General features: G+C 60.0%; 1 protein-coding gene across 1 annotated transcript; it reads left to right on the top strand.

Moving 5' to 3' along the window:
- Window positions 1-9,845: 9,845 nt before the first annotated feature.
- On the top strand, window positions 9,846-16,215 carry ATG4D (autophagy related 4D cysteine peptidase; the record flags this gene model as incomplete). Its single annotated transcript, XM_083881940.1, has 11 exons — window positions 9,846-10,038; window positions 10,287-10,370; window positions 10,632-10,808; window positions 11,087-11,517; window positions 11,755-11,909; window positions 12,469-12,533; window positions 12,890-13,257; window positions 13,597-13,675; window positions 14,462-14,538; window positions 14,639-14,755; window positions 15,707-16,215. 11 exons carry the CDS (start codon window positions 9,846-9,848, stop codon window positions 15,893-15,895), a joined length of 1,935 nt encoding a protein of 644 aa, XP_083738066.1. The 3' UTR covers window positions 15,896-16,215.
- Window positions 16,216-16,230: the final 15 nt, after the last annotated feature.

Below are 16,230 nucleotides of genomic sequence, written 5' to 3' on the forward strand. Positions count from 1 at the left end.
ACTCCTCCCCAAAAAATGCCATGACCCCCAAAACCGACCCCTGGGACCCCCCAGACCCCCGGGACCCCTCCCCAAAAAATCCCGGGACCCCCAAAGACCCCCCCCAACCTCCGGGACCCTCCCAAAAAAACCAGAGTTTTTTGGGGTTACCCTGGAAGGTTTTTTTTGAGTTTTCTGGGAGGGTTTTGGGGTTTTTTTTGGGGTTTTCTGGGAGGGCTTTGGGGGTTTTTTTTGGGGTTTTCTGGGAGGGCTTTGGGGTTTTTTTGGGGTTATTCGGGTTGGGTTTTTGGGGGTTACTCTGGGAGGGTTTTTAGGGTATTTTTTGAGTTTTTTTAGGGTGACTCTGGCAGAGTTTTTAGGGGTTTTTTGGGGTGAATCTTGCAGGGTTTTTAGGGGGTTTTTTGGAGGGTTTTAAGGGTTTTTTTGGGGGAGGTTTTGATGAGTTTTTGACCAGGTTTTAAGGTGTTTTTTCTTTTTTTGGGGGGTCACCCCTCGCCCCACAGCCTGGCCAAGGAGGAGATGCAGTTCCAGCCTCTGGAGGAAATCGGGGACCCCCTTGGGGACCCCCTGGGAGACCCCCGGGACCCCCCCCCGGAGCCCCAGGACAGGAACAGCCCCTTGGGGACCCCCCCGGGGGACGGGGACCCCCAGGAGCTTTGGCTGCTGCACCCCAGGGATGAGCCCCCTGTGTGAGGGAGCCCAAAAAACCCAAATAAATTCCCCAAAAAATCCAAATAAAGGTCACAAAACTACAAATAAAGGTCATAAAAATGCCCCCCAAAAAACACGCAAAAAATCCCCCCCAAAACCCCAAAAAATCTCTCTCAAAAAACCCAAAAATAAAATTTAAAAAACCCAAAAAAAAAAATCCCCAAAACTCTCCCAGATCCCCCCACAAAAGTCCCCAAAAAATCCCCCAAAAATTTCCAAAAAAAAAAAACCCCAAAAAACCCACTAAACCTCCCAAAAGAAAGCCCAAAGAAACCCAAAAAAACCCTAAAAAACAAACCCCAAATCACAGCAAACCTTTAATGAGCTCAACCAGGCACACACAGCAGAGGGATCCAGATGATGTGAAAAGGGCAAGACACATTTTTTGATCCCAAAAATCCCCCCAAGAAACCCCACAGAAAAACCCCAAACCCCACCAAAAAGACCCTGAAATCCCCAAAAAAACTCCCCAAAAATACCCTAAAAAACCCCAAAAATTTCCCCAAAAAAATCCCCCAAAATTTCCCCAGAAATTCAAAAAAATTCCCAAAAATTCCCCCAAAAAATCCCCTAAGAATTTCCCAAAAAAATCCCAAAAAAACCCCTAAAAATTTCCCTAAAAATACCCTAAAAAATCCCAAAAAATTCCCAAAAAAATCCCAAAAAATCCCCAAAAATTTCCCAAAAATCCCTAAAAAATCCCAGAAAATCGCCCCCCAAAAATTCCAAAAAAATCCCCAAAAAATCCCAAAAAATCCCAAAAAATCCCCCAAAAAATCCCAAAAAAATCCCCTAAAAATTTCCAAAAAAATCCCAAACCCCCTCTAAAAAATTAAAAAAAAATCCCAAAAAAATCCCAAAAAAATCCCCTAAAAATTTCCAAAAAAATCCCAAACCCCCTCTAAAAAATTAAAAAAAAATCCCAAAAAAATCCCAAAAAACCCAAAAAAATCCCAAAAAATCCCCCAAAAAATCCCCCAAAAAATCCCCTAAAAAATTTCCAAAAAAATCCCAAACCCCCTCTAAAAAATTCCCAAAAAATCCCAAATAAATCCCTAAAAATCCCCAAAAAATCCCCAAGAAAATCCCAAAAATTCCCCATCACTCCCCATCCTCGGTGACAGTGACAGTGACGTGGCGGAGCCTCTCCCGGTGCAGCCTCTCGTGCTCCGAGCGCAGGTGCCCCAAAATACCCCCCAAAATACCCTAAAAAATCCCAGAAAATTCCCAAAAAAAATCTCAAAAAATTCCCTAAAAAAAATCTCAAAAAAAAAAAAAAAAAAAAAAAAAAAATTCCAAAAAATTCCTAAAAAATCCCCCAAAAATCCCCTAAAAAAAAATCCCCAAAAAATTCCCTAAAAATACCCTAAAAATCCAAAAAAATCCCCCAAAAATACCCTGAAAATACCCTGAAAAATCCCCCAAAAAAATCCCCAAAAAATTCCCAAAAAATCCCAAAAAACCCCCCAAAATTCCCCAAAAAAATCCCCAAAAAGTCCTCCAAAAAAACCCTAAAAATTCCAAAAAAATCCCAAAAAGTTCCCCAAAAAATTAAAAAAAAAAAATCCCAAAAAATCTCCAAAAATCCCCAAAAAATCCCCAAAAATTCCCCTAAAATTCCCCATCACTCCTCATCCTCATCCACAGTGACAGTGACGTGGCGGAGCCTCTCCTGGTGCAGCCTCTCGTTGCGCTCCGAGCGCAGGTCCCCCAAAAAATACCCTAAAAAATCAAAAAAAATCCCCAAAAATGCCCAAAAAATACCCTGAAAAATCCCCAAAAAATCCCCAAAAATCCCCAAAAAATCCCAAAAAATCCTCAAAAAATCCCAAAAAATTCCCCAAACCCCCTGGTCACTCCTCATCCCCATCGACGGTGACGGTGACGTGGCGGAGCCTCTCCCGGTGCAGCCTCTCGTTGCGTTCTGAGCGCAGGTCGCGGCTCCGGAGGCGCCTGAGCCCCTCGGGGAGGTGCCCAAACTCCTCCTCGTTGATGTCTCGGTCCCTGAGCGCCTCCTCCAGCCCCCACCAGCGCCCCAGGACCCCCACGTCCAGCAGCTCCCCCGAGAGACCCCAAAACCTGGGCTGGAGGTGGGGACACCGAGCCCGGTAAAGCGCCGGGTCCCTCCCGTGAGGATCCGCCAAAGCCACGGAGAAAAATATAAAATTTTTCACCAAAATTTGGCCTCGTTCGCGAAGCTTCGACAACCTGAGGACCCTCCGTTCGCAGCGGGGGCTCCGGGAGCCCCCCGGGAGCTGCCCCAGCGCCGCCGTCGCCGCCACGGCCGCGGCCTCCAGCGAGTCCCGGTCCGGCACCGAGGAGCTGAACAGGGACCCCAGACCCAAAAGGGTCACCCAGGTCACGGTGGTCCCGGGACGGCACCGGGCGCTGCTCAAGGTGTCACGGACTGAGGTGGAGTAGTCCTGGAGCAGGGAGCGGCACCACAGGGCTGGGGGAGAAATTGGGGAGGGGGTTAGGGGGGCTCAGAGACCCCCGGGGACACTGAGAGACCCCCCCAAGAAATTGGGGAGGGGGTTAGGGGGGTCTGGAGACCCCTGGGGAAATGGGGAGGGGGTTAGGGGGGTCTGGAGATACCTGAGGGAACAGGGAGACCCCCCCCAGGGAAATGGGGATGGGGTTAGAGGGGTCTGGAGATACCTGGGGGGGATTGGGGAGGGGGTTAGAGGGGTCTGGAGACCCCTGGGGGATTGGGGAGGGGGATTGGGGAGGGGGTTAGGGGGTCTGGAGACCCCTGGAAAAACTGAGAGATCCCCCAGGGAAATGGGGAGGGGGTTAGGGGGGTCTGGAGACCACCAGGGACACTGAGAGATCCCCCAAGGAACTGGGGAGGGGGTTAGGGGGGTCTGGAGACCACCGGGGGATTGGGGAGGGGGATTGGGGAGGGGTTCAGGGGGGTCTAGAGACACCTGGGGAAATGGGGAGGGGGTTAGGGAGGGTCTCCAGGATGTTGGGGAGGGGGTTAAAAGGGTCTGGAGATCCCCAGGAAACAGGGAGAGACCCCCCCCAGGGAATTGGGGAGAGGGTTAAGGGGTCTCAGAGAACCCCAGGGACACCGAGAGACCCCCAGGGGAACGGGGAGAGACCTCCAAGGAATTGAGGAGGGGTTAGGGGGACCCCCAGACCCCCCTTGGGTAATGGGGAACCCCCCTCGAGACCCCCCAGATGATGGGGACCCCCCCCAGGTTATGGGGACGCCCCCCCCGAGCCCCTTTTGGCTTATGGGGACCCCCCTCAGGTTATGGGGACTCCCCCAGGGCCCCTTTGGCTTATGGGGACCCCCCCCAGGACCCCCCCAAGTTATGGGGACCCCCCCCTAGACCCCCTCAGACCCCTCAGGCCTTCTTTGGGTTATGGCCCCCCCCAGGGCCCCCCTTTCGGTAGAAATTTGGGGCTCCCCCGGGAGAACGGGAGCCTTGGGCACCCCCAGACCCCTCCAGACCCTCTTTGGTTTATAGAGACCCCCCGGGACTCCCAAAATCGCCCCCCAATCCCCCCCCCCGTTACCGGAACCTCCCTCAAAGGCCCCATTCCCTCCTCCCCTCCCAACCCCGCCCTTCTCGTCACCCCGAGACCCTCCAGGGACCCCTCCTCACCCAGCCGAGTGTCCCCCAGGCGCCTCCAGAGCCCGCGGCCCGTCCCCGCCGCCGCCGCCGCCGCCGCCGCCGCCATCACCGGGAGGGCTCCGGGGCGGGAACCCGCGGGGAGCGGAACCAAAGCGGAGTGACCGCGGGGTCGGGGGGGAACGGCGGGAAAGGTGACACAGGGGGCGGCCGGAACCATTTCAGAGGTAGGCGGGGGGGGGAACGGGCGGAACCATAGAGGGTGGGCGTGGCTTAGACAGGTGGGCATGGTTTAGGGTTGATGGGCGTGGCTTAGAGGGAGTGGGCGGTGTTTTGTAGTGGGCGTGGCCGCGCATGCGCAGAGCGGCCCCGCCTCAGTTCAAACGCAGCGCGCGGGACGGAGAAAATTAAAAATGGTAAAAAAAAGGGGAAAAAGGGGGGGAAAAAAAGGGGATAAACGAGGCGGAGAGGGGCGGGAGGAGAGGCCGGGAATGGGGAATGGGGGGGGTTAATGGGGGGGGTCACGGTGTGAGCTGAACCCCCTCAGGCCTCTCTGGGCCCCTCCCGGGACACAAAATTGAGATTTTTTACCTCCAAAAAAGCCTCTGGGTGTCTCTTTCCCCCTCATTACTCTCTCATTAATTCCCTCATTATTCCCCGTTATTTTTCCCATTATTTCCCCCATTATTTCCCCCATTATTTCCTCCATTATTCCTCATTTTTTCCCCATTAATTCCCCATTTTCCCCCCAATTTTTTCCAAATTTTTTCCCATTCCCCCCCCAATTTTTCCCCACTTTTCCCCCAATTTTTTCCCCATTATCCCCCATTTTTTCCCCATTATTCCCCCATTATTTCCCCCATTAATTCCCCATTTCTTCCCCAAATTTCCCCAATTTTCCCCGTTATTCCCTCAATTTTTCCCTTTTTTTCCCCCAATTTTTCTCCAATTTTTCCCCATTATTCCCCCATTATTTCCCCATTATTCCCCCATGATTTCCCCATTCTTTCCCCTTGCCCAGGAGTGTTTTCCCCCCGTGGAGGAGGTGGAGGAGCTGAGCCAGGAGCTGCTCAGGGAGCTCAGCTCGGGCTGCACTGAGGAGCTGCTCAGGAGGGGCCTGGAGCACCGGGGGCGCCTGGACAGGAGCCTGGGGGAGGCCCAGAGAAGGGCCAAGGAGCTGGTGCAGGGTGGGTGAGACTAAATGGTACAAAAATGGTACAAAAATTGCCCCAAAATGACCCAAAAATAGCCCCAAAATGGCACCAAAACAGGCCCAAAATGGTCCAAAAATGGTGCCAAAATGGTCCCAAAAGAAGTCCCAAATCAGGCCAAAAATAGTCCCCAAATAGCTCCAAAATGGCCCCAAAAAAGAAAGAAAATAGTCCCCCAAAAAAAGCCTCAAAATGGCCCCAAAATAGCCCTAAAATCACCCCAAAATGGCCCTAAAAAGTCCCAAAACAGTCTCAAAAGGGCCCCAAAGTAGCCCCCAAAAAGAAACAAAATAGCCCCCCAAAATGGCCCAAAATAGCCCCAAAAAAGAAATAAAATAGCCCCAAAAAAGTCCCAAATCAGCCCAAAAATAACCCCAAAATGGCCCCAGTGACCCCAATGACCCCCCGGTGACCCCTGAGTGACCCCACTGACCCCAGTGACCCCACACTGACCCCACACTGACCCCTCTGTCCCCCCCCAGGTCTGACCCAGGCCGAGGCCCGGCTGTCACAGTGACCCCAATGACCCCACAGTGACCCCAATGACCCCCCAGTGACCCCTGAGTGACCCCACTGACCCCTCTGTCCCCCCCCCAGGTCTGACCCAGGCCGAGGCCTGGCTGTCACAGTGACCCCAATGACCCCACAGTGACCCCACTGACCCCTGTGTGTCCCCACAGTGACCCCAGTGACCCCACAGTGACCCCACTGACCCCTCTGTCCCCCCCCAGGTCTGTCCCAGGCCGAGGTCCGGCTCTCCCAGTGACCCCAGTGACCCCATAGTGACCCCAGTGACCCCAATGACCCCATTAGTGACCCCCATGTCCCCCCAGGTCTGTCCCAGGCCGAGGTCCGGCTCTCCCAGTGACCCCAGTGACCCCAATGACCCCATAGTGACCCCACACTGACCCCACACTGACCCCTCTGTCCCCCAGGTCTGAGCCAGGCCGAGGTCCGGCTGCCCCAGTGACCCCACTGACCCCAGTGACCCCACAGTGACCCCAGTGACCCCACACTGACCCCACACTGACCCCTCTGTCCCCCAGGTCTGACCCAGGCCGAGGTCCGGCTCTCCCAGCGCCTGCTCCGGGCTCAGGCCGATGTCCAGCGGCTGCAGGGCCGGGGCCAGGAGCTGGACACTGAGCTGGACACGGCCCAGGACTCCCTGACCAGGGCCAGGGACACCACACTATATCCTGTGGGGCAGGGTTTGGGGTCTGGGGGGCAGGATTTGGGGTCTGGGGGGCAGGATTTGGGGTCCTGGGGGGGCTCTGAGGCAGGATTTGGGGTCTCTGGGACAGGTTTTGGGGTCTCTGGGGTAGGATGTGGGTCAGGATTTGGGGTCTGTGGGGTGTTTTGGGGGGTCTCTGGGTCAGTATTTGGGGTCTGGGGGGTCTCTGGTTCAGGATGTGGGATCTCTGGGTGAGTATTTGGGGTCTGGGGGCTGTTTTGGGGTCTCTGGGTGAGTATTTGGGGTCTGGGGGGGTCCCTGGTTCAGTATTTGGGGTCTGGGGGGGTCTCTGGGTCAGTATTTGGGGTCTGGGGGGGGTCTCTGGGTCAGTATTTGGGGTCTGAGGGGTAGGATATGGGTCAGTATTTGGGTCTGGGGTCTCTCTGGGCCCGTTTCCCTTGACCCCCCACGGGGCTGCGCCGGGCGCTGCAGGAACAGCTGGAACAGCTGGAGCTGCACCGGGGGGAGGAGCAGGAGGAGCCGGGGCCGCACCCGGATCTGTGAGTGGGACCCCCAAAATATCCCCAAAATCCCACTGGGACCCCCAAAACCACCCCTGGAACCCCCAGTTCCCTCCAAACCCCCAAACCATCCCCAAATTCCACCCTGGGACACCCTAAATCACCCCCAAAATCCCCCTGGGACCCCCAATTCCCCCCCTGGGACCCCCTAAATCCCCTCTGGGACCCCCAGAACACCCCCTGGGACCCCCTAAATCCTCTCTGGGACCCCCTAAATCCCCTCTGGGACCCCCAGAACACCCCCTGGGATCCCCCAAAATACCCCCAAAACCCACCCCTGGGACTCCCAAATCCCCCCTGAGACCCCCCCAAAACCCACCCCTGGGACGCCTCAAATCCCCCCTGGGACCCTCCAATCCCCCCCAAATTCCCCCTGGGACCCCCAAATTCCCCCCAAATCCCCCCTGAGACCTCCCAAACCCACCCTGGGACCCCCAAACCCCTCCTGGGACCCCCCAAATTCCCCCCTGGGAGCCCCAAAATCCCCCTTGGGACCCCCAAAGCCCCAAAAACCAACACCTAGGACGCCCCAGATTCTCCAATTCCCCTCTGGGACCCTCAACCCCCCCCCTGAGCCCCCCAATCCCCCTCCCCAGGTACGTGGCCCAGCTCTATTACGAGATCAGTCGCATCGATTGGGACTGTGGGGCTGAGCCGGGACGGGTACGGGGAGGTGAGTGACCAAAAACACCCCAAAACCCTTCAAAAACACCCTGAAAAAAAACCCCAAACTCCCCAAAATTCCCTAAACTCCCCCAAACCCCCCCTGTGCCCCCTCCCCGCTCATTTTTGGGGTGTTTTTTGCCCCCCCAGTTCACTTTGGGCCGGACATCGCGGTGCCCCTGGACGTGGACGGGGCGCGACACTCGGGGACCTTCGTCAGCGATTTCCTCTGGGGGCTGCTGCCCACCCAGTGGGGGCCCCGCAGACCCCCGGGGGGGCCCCCGAGCCTCCTCAGCCCCCCAAAAATGGCCTGAGACCCCCCAGAGACCCCCCCATAAACACCCTGAGCCCCCTGAGGGTCCTGAGCCCCCCAAAAACGGCCTGAGACCCCCCAGAGACCCCCCCAAAAACACCCTGAGCCCCCCTGAGGGTCCTGAGTCCCCCAAAAACGGCCTGAGACCCCCGGGGGGGGCCCTGAGCCTCCTCAGCCCCCCAAAACCGCCTGAGACCCCCAAAAACGGCCTGAGACCCCCAGAGAACCCCCAAAAACCTTCCTGAGCCCCCCTGAGGGTCCTGAGCCCCCCAAAACGGCCTGAGACCCCCCAGAGACCCCCCCAAAAACACCCTGAGCCCCCCTGAGGGTCCTGAGCCCCCCAAAACGGCCTGAGACCCCCCAGAGACCCCCCCAAAAACACCCTGAGCCCCCCTGAGGGTCCTGAGTCCCCCCAAAACGGCCTGAGCCCCCCCTGAGCCTCCTGAGCCCCCCAAAAACCTCCTGAGACCCCCGGGGGGTCCCCCTGGGGCCCTGAGCCCCCCAAAAACGGCCTGAGACCCCCAAAAACGGCCTGAGACCCCCCCTGAGGGTCCTGAACCCCCAAAAACCTCCTGAGACCCTCCTGAGCCTCCTCAGCCCTCCCTGAGCCCCCCAAAAACATCCTGAACCCCACCCCAAGGGTTCTCAGCCCCCCCAAAAATGTCCTGAACCCCCCAAAAAGTGTCCTGAGCCCCTCAGGGATCCCCCAATAACCCCAAGCCCCCTCCCCATTAAACCATAAATGGATTTATTCTCTCACCAAACATTATTTGGGGCTATTTTGGGGCTGTTTTAGGGCTGATTTGGGACTATTTTGGGGCTGTTCCCGGAGGGTATTTTGGGGGGGGGTCCCGGGCTGTATTTTGGGGAGGGGTCTCACCATCCCGCACCCACCCCAGGGGTGTCCCCGGGGATATTTTGGGGGTCCTGGGGGGCATTTTTGGGGTAATTTTGGGGGTCCCGGGGTGTATTTTTTGGGGGGGAGCCCGGGCCACGCCCTGTGACGTCACGGACACGCCCATCGCGTCCCCAGGGGGTGTGGGGGGGCAATGGGGGGGTCTCGGTGACCCCAAAATGTCCCTGAGACCCCCCGGTGTCACCGCGGGACCCCCAAAGTGACCCCGGAATGTCCTTGGGGGTCCCTGGTCCCTGCCTGGCCCCGCCCACTTATCTTAGCCACGCCCACAACAACTAAATTTGCATAACCCCGCCCATTCCTATAGCCACGCCCACAACGACTATATTTTGATTCTCCCGCCCATTCGCTGTAGCCACGCCCACAAACGCCATATTTGGATAACCCCGCCCTTTCGCTGTGGGCACGCTCATAAGAGGGGGTCTATTTGCATAACCACGCCCACCTAAATGTGGCCACGCCCCCTATTCTGGCTCCTCCCTGTCGGCGGCGATCCCGCCCTCCCCGCTCTGGCCACGCCCCCTCCTGGACCACGCCTTCTCATTGGCCACTCCCCTGTGATGATCCCGCCTCTTCCGTTCTGGCCACGCCCCCTCTGGGGTCACGCCTTCTCATTGGCCACGCCTCCGTGATGAACCCGCCTCTTCCGTTCTGGCCACGCCCCCTCCGGGGCCCCGCCCCCCGCGCGCGGCGCCGCCATGAGCGGGGGGGGGGAGGCACCGGGGCCCCCCCCGGCACCGGAACCGGCACCGGAACCGGAAGTGGAACCGGAAACGGCACCGGGAGCGGGACCGGAAGCGGCACCGGAAGCGGGACCCCCCGCCGGGGCCCAGCGGGGCGGGCAGCGCGTGCGGGGCCGAGTCCTGGCGGCCTGGGACAGCGTCAGATACGGTACCGGGAGAGACCGGGATAGACCGGGATAGGGGGTAGACCGGGACATGGAATGGGCACCGGGAATGGGGACACGGAAATACCGGAAAACCAGGACTGGGATACCGGGACACTGGGAATGGGACACCAGGAAAGGGGTCCAGGGGGTCCCGAGATTTGGGGGTCCCGAGATTTGGGGGTCCTGGGGTTTGGGGGTCCCGGCGTTTGGGGTCCCGGGGGTCCCCTCTGACCCCCATTTCCCCCCCCAGGCTGGACGCTGCGGCCGCGGCCCCGTTTCAACCCCCGGGACCCCCTTTACCTGCTGGGGAAGGTCTACAGGCCTGGGAATGGTGGTGAGTGCGACCCCCGGGCTGGGGGGCTGGGGAGGGGTCCTGGGAGGGTCCTGGGGGTCTGGGGAGGGTCCTGGGGGTCTGAGGAGGGGTCTGGGGGGCTGGGGAGGGTCCTGGGGAGTCTGAGGGGGGTCCTGGAGGGGTCCTGGGGGGTCTGGGGGTGATCTCAGGGGGTCTAGGGGTGGTCTTGGGGGTCTGGGGGTGGTCCCAGGGGTCTGTGGGTGTTCCCGGGGGTCTCCCTGACCCTTTTTCCCCCCCTCCCAGATGACCTTTCCCGGTTCCGGGGGGATTTCCGCTCCCGCCTGTGGTTCACGTACCGCAGTGGGATCCCCGCCCTGCCCGGGACCCCCCCCCGGAGCTCCGACTGCGGCTGGGGCTGCACCCTGAGGACGGGGCAGATGCTGCTGGGCCAGGGGCTGGTCCTGCACCTGCTGGGGCCAGGTGAGACCCCTGGGGGCTGGTCCTGCACCTGCTGGGGCCAGGTGAGACCCCCGGGGCCAGGTAAGGGACCCCTGGGGCTGCACCCTGAGGACGGGGCAGATGCTGCTGGGCCAGGGGCTGGTGCTGCACCTGCTGGGGCCAGGTGAGACCCCCAGGGATGGGAGAGACCTTTGAACATGAGGAGAGACCTCCAAACCTGGGGAGAGACCCTCAGACCCAGGGAGGGACCCCCCAAAGCCCGGGGGGCAGCCCCTCCAACGCCCCCTCCTCATTTCCAGACTGGGTGTGGCCGGAGGCGCTGCGGGAACCAGGCCCGGGGGGGAAGAGGAGCCGAGACCCCCCGGGACGGGCCCGGGACCCCCCGAGAGGGACCCAAGACCCTCCGAGACGGATCCAGGACCCCCCAGGACGGACCCAGGACCCCCGGGATGGGCCCAGAGTCCCCCGAGATGGACCCGGGACCCCCAGGATGGACAAGGGACCCCCCAGACGGACTCAAGACCCCCCAGGACGGATCCAAGACCCCTCGGGACAGACCCAGGACCCCCCAGGCTGGACCCAGAAACCCCAAGGATGGACACGACCCCCCCAGAATGGACGGGGACCCCCCAAGATGGACATGGAGTCGTCTGGGGGGACACGGGACCCCCTGGGCCATCCTCAGAACTCCCTGGGACAGCTCCAGGACCCCCTGAGACACCCCCAGGACCCCCCGAACACCCCCCAAACCCCCCTGAGCCACGCCCAGGACCCTCTGAGACACCCCCAGGACCCCCTAAGACACCCCCAGGACCCCCTCAACTCCCCCCAAACCCCCCTGAGCCACCCCCAGGACCCTCCAGGACATCCCCAGCACCCCCTGAACGCCCCCCGAGTCCCCCTGAGACCCCCCCAGGACCCCCCAAAGGCCCCCCGAGCCCCCCAGGACCCCCGTCAGGCCCCCCAGGACCCCCAGGAGCAGCAGCACCGGGCCATCGTGTCCTGGTTCTCGGACCACCCCCGGGCCCCGCTGGGGCTGCACCGGCTGCTGGAGCTGGGCCGGGCCCTCGGGAAACGCGCCGGGGACTGGTTTGGTCCTGCCCTCGCCGCACACCTGATACGGTACGGGGGGGCTGGGGAGACCCCCGGGGGGGCTTGGGGAGACCCTCTGGGGGGTTTGGGAAGGGGGAGACCGGGGGGGAGCTTGGGGAGACCCTCTGAGGAGTTTGGGGAGGGGGGAGAATGGGGGGAGACCCCCGGGGGGGGCCTGGGGAGACCCCCAGAGGGGTTTGGGGAGACCCCCAGGGGTCTGGGGGAGACCCTCGGGAGTGTTTGGGGAGGGGGAGACCGAGGAGAGACCCCCGGAAGGGTTTGGGGAGAGGGAGACTGGGGAGGGACCCCAGGGGTTTTTGGGGAGGGAGAGACCAGGGGGAGACCCCTGGGGGGGCTTTTTGAGGAGGGGGAGACACAAACTGAGCTCCCCAGGTGGGAGTTTGGGGAGGGGGGAGACTGGGGAGGGACCCCCAGGAGGTTTTTGGGGAGAGGGGACACACCAGGACCCCCAGGGGTTTTTGGGAGAGGGGTGCTGGGGGGGTTTGGGGAGGGGGGACACACACGGGGACCCCCAGGGTGGTGTTTTAGGGAGGGGAGACCCCAGACTCACCATCCCCATCCCGTCCAGGGGGGCTGTGGAGTCCTGCCCTGAGACCCCCGGGCTGGCCGTGTACGTGGCCCAGGACTGCACCGGTACCACATGGGGGGTCCTGGGTTTTGGGGGGGGGTCCTGGGTTTTGGGGGGGCTGGAGGGGGGTGGTCCCGGTTTCTTGGGGGGGGGGAGGGTCCCGGGGTTTTTTTTGGGGGGGTTCCCAGCTTTTGGGGAGGGGTCCTGGTTCTGGGGGGAGCCTTCCCGGGGGGGTTGGAGGGAGGGGGTCCCGGGTTTTGGGGGAACCCCTCCCCAGAGGGGGCGTCCCAGTTTCTTGGAGGGGGGGGGGTTCCTGGTTTTTTTGGGGGGCTGGAGGAGAGGGGATCCCCATATTTTTTGGGGAATCCTGGTATTTTTGGGAGGGGTCAGGAATGAGCAGCCCCCTCCCCTTTCTGTGCAGTTTACAAAGGGGACGTGGCCAGGCTGGTGTGGGGTGACCCTGACGGGGGAACAACGGGGACAGCGGGGACACCAACAGCGGGACACGGGACACCGGGACACGGGACACTGGGGACACCGGGACACGGGACAGCAGGACACGGAACACCAGGAACAACGGGGACACCGAGACTGGGAACAACGGGAACTACAGGACAAGGGACACTGGGACAAGGGACATCAGGACAGAGGACATCAGGGACACCAGGACAGGGGACATCAGGGACACCAGGGCCACCGGGGCCGGGGCAGCCCCGCGGGCTCGTCCTGCTGGTCCCGGCGCGTTTGGGGGGCGAGAGCCTGAACCCCGTCTACGTGCCCTGTGTCAAGGTGGGGCTGGGGGCGGGACTGGTGCTGATCCTGGTGCCATTCCCATTCCCAATCCCATCCCCATTCCCACCCCAATCCCAATCCCTATCCCATATCCCATTCCGAATCCCATTCCAAATCCCATTCCCAATCCCATTCCCAGTCCCAATCTGATTCCCATTCCCTATTCCCATTCCCTTTCCCAATCCCATCCCCACTCTCAATCCCATCCCATCCATATCCCATATTCCTATCCCATATCCCATATCCCATTCCAAATCCCATTCCCCATTCCCCATTCCCATTCCCATCCCAATCCCATTCTCGGCCCCATTCCCACTGTCCCCCCGTCCCCTCCAGGGTCTCCTCCAGCTCCGTTCCTGTCTCGGCATCATCGGGGGAAAACCTCGACACTCCCTTTATTTCCTCGGCTTTCAAGGTACCCACCCCATGGTGGGGGTCCTGGGGGGTCCTGAGGGGTCTTAGGGGGTCCCAAGGGGGTCCCAAGGGGGTCCCTGGAGGGTCCTGGGGGGTCCTGGGGGTCCTGGCGGTGTCCCAGGAGGTCCCAAGGGGGTCCTAGGGAGGTCCAGGGGGGTCCTGGGAGGTCCCAGAGGGTCTTGAGGGGGTCCTAGGTGGTCCTGGGGGGTCTCAGGGGGGTCCCGGGGGCGTCCCTGGAGGTCCCGGGGGGTCCTAGGGGGGTCCCTGGTGGGTCCTGGAGGGTCCCTGGAGGGTACAGGGGGGTCCTGGAGGGTCCAAGGGGGTCCTGGGTGGTCCCAGGGGGTCCTGGGGGGTCCTGAAGGGTCCCAAGGGGGTCCCGGGGGGGACCTGAGGGAGTCCCAGGGGGTCCTGGGAGGTCCCAGAGGGTCTTGAGGGGGTCCTTGGTGTCCCAGGGGGGTCCCTGGGGATGCTGAGGGGGTCCTAGGTGGTCCTGGGGGGTCTCAGGGGGTTCCCGGGGGGGTCCCTGGAGGGTCCCAGGGGGTCCTGAGGGGGTCCCTGGGGATCCTGGGGGATCCCAGGGGGTCCATGGAGGGTCCCTGGGGGTCCCAAGGGGGTCCCAGGGGGGACCTGAGGGAGTCCTAGGGGAGTCCTGGAGGGTCCTGGTGGGTCCTGGGGGGTCCTGGAGGGTCTCAGGGGGTCCCTGGAGGGTCCTGGGTGGTCCCAAGGGGGTCCCTGGAGGGTCCTGGGGGTCCCAGGGGGTCCCAACCCCCTCCTTTTCCTCTCCCAGGCGACTCCCTGCTCTACCTGGACCCCCACCTGTGCCAGCCCTGCGTGGACACGACGCAGGAGAACTTCCCTCTGCAGGTGGGGACACCCCGAGATCGGGCTCTGGGGGCTCCGGGAGGGGCTCAGGGAGTTGTGACCCCCCGATAACCATTTTTTGCCTCCCCCTGCCCCAAACAAGTCGTTCCACTGCGGCTTCCCGAGGAAAATGTCCTTTGGGAAGATGGACCCGAGCTGCACCTTCGGCTTCTACGCGCCCGGGACGGAGCTGGAGCAGCTCTGGGGGGACCTGGCCCGGGTGAGACCCCCTGGGGGGGGTTTGGGGGGTCCTGAGACCCTTTTTTGGGTGCTGTCCCCCTCTTCCTGGTCTTTTCCCACCTTTTCCTGGTCTTAATCCCCTTTTTTCTGGTCCTGTCCCCTCTTTTCCTGGTCCTGTTCCCCTTTTCCTGGTGTTGTCACCCCTTTTTCCTGGTCCTGAGCCCCCTTTCCCTTTTCTGTCCCCCCTTTTCCTGGTCCTGTTCCCCTTTTCCTGGTTCTGACCCCCTTTTCCTGCTGTTTTCCCAGTCCTAATCCTCGTTTTCCTGGTCCTGTCCCCCTTTCCTGGTGTTTTCCCCCCTTTTCCCAGTCCTGACCCCCCTTTTCCTGGTCCTAATCCCCTTTTCCCCGTGTTTTTCCCTCTTTTCCTGCTGTTTTCCTCCCTTTTCCCAGTTCTGTCCCCCTTTTTCCCCGTGTTTTCCTTCCCCTTTTCCTGACCCTTTTCCCAGTGTTTTCTCCCCCATTTTCCTTTTCCTTTCCCCCCCTTTTCCTGACCCTTTTCTTGGTGTTCTCCCCCCTTTTCCTGACCCTTTTCCCAATATTTTTTCCCCCATTTCCCAGTATTTTCCTGACCTATTTCCTGTCCCTTTTCCCGGTGTTCTCCCCCCATTTCCTGACCCATTTCCTGACCTTTTTCCTGGTATTTCCCCCCCATTTCCCGGTATTTTCCTGCCCCATTTCCAGGTGTTTTCCTGACCCTTTTCCCATTTTTTCCCCCCATTTCCTGACCCTTTTCCCGGCTTTCCCCCCCCCCCCCTTTTCCTGGTATTTTCCCCCCCATTTCCCAGTATTTTCCTGACCTATTTCCCATTTTTTTTTCCCCCATTTCCTGACCCTTTTCCCAGTATTTTTCCCGCTATTTCCTGCCCCATTTCCCGTTATTTTTCCCCTCATTTCCTGACCCATTTCCCGGTTTATTTCCCCCCGTTTCCAGGTCCTGGCGGCGCCGGGGGCTCCGGAGCGTTTTCCCATTTTCTCTCTGTGCGAAGGCCCCGCCCCCACCCTGGACGGCCCCTCCCCCACCCCCTGCCCGGCCCCTCCCCCACCCCCGGGCCCGCCCCTCCCCCCCCGCCGGGGGAAACGCCCCAAAAAACCCAATTCGGACGAGTTTGTTTTGCTGTGACCCCCAAAAAATAAATCATTTTCACTAAAAATAAACCCCCTTCCCAAAAAATAAATCCCCTTCCCCCAAAAAATTACCCCCCACCCCAAAAAATAAATCCCTTTCCCCAAAAATAAATCCTTTTCCCTAAAAAATAAACTCCTATCCCAAAAATAAATCCCTTTTCCCTAAAAAATAAACCCCCTTCCCCCAAAAAATAAATCCCTTTCCCTGAAAAATAAACCCCCCTCCTCAAAAAAAATAAAATAACCCCCCAAAAAATACACTGGACCCCCCCAAATTCCCAGGACCCCCCAAATTTTCACTCTCAGAAGCTGCTCAGGGTGTTTTTTTTT

This window comes from Zosterops lateralis (assembly GCF_965231275.1).
Source record: "Zosterops lateralis genome assembly, chromosome: 36".
In the NCBI taxonomy this organism is placed as follows: domain Eukaryota; kingdom Metazoa; phylum Chordata; class Aves; order Passeriformes; family Zosteropidae; genus Zosterops; species Zosterops lateralis.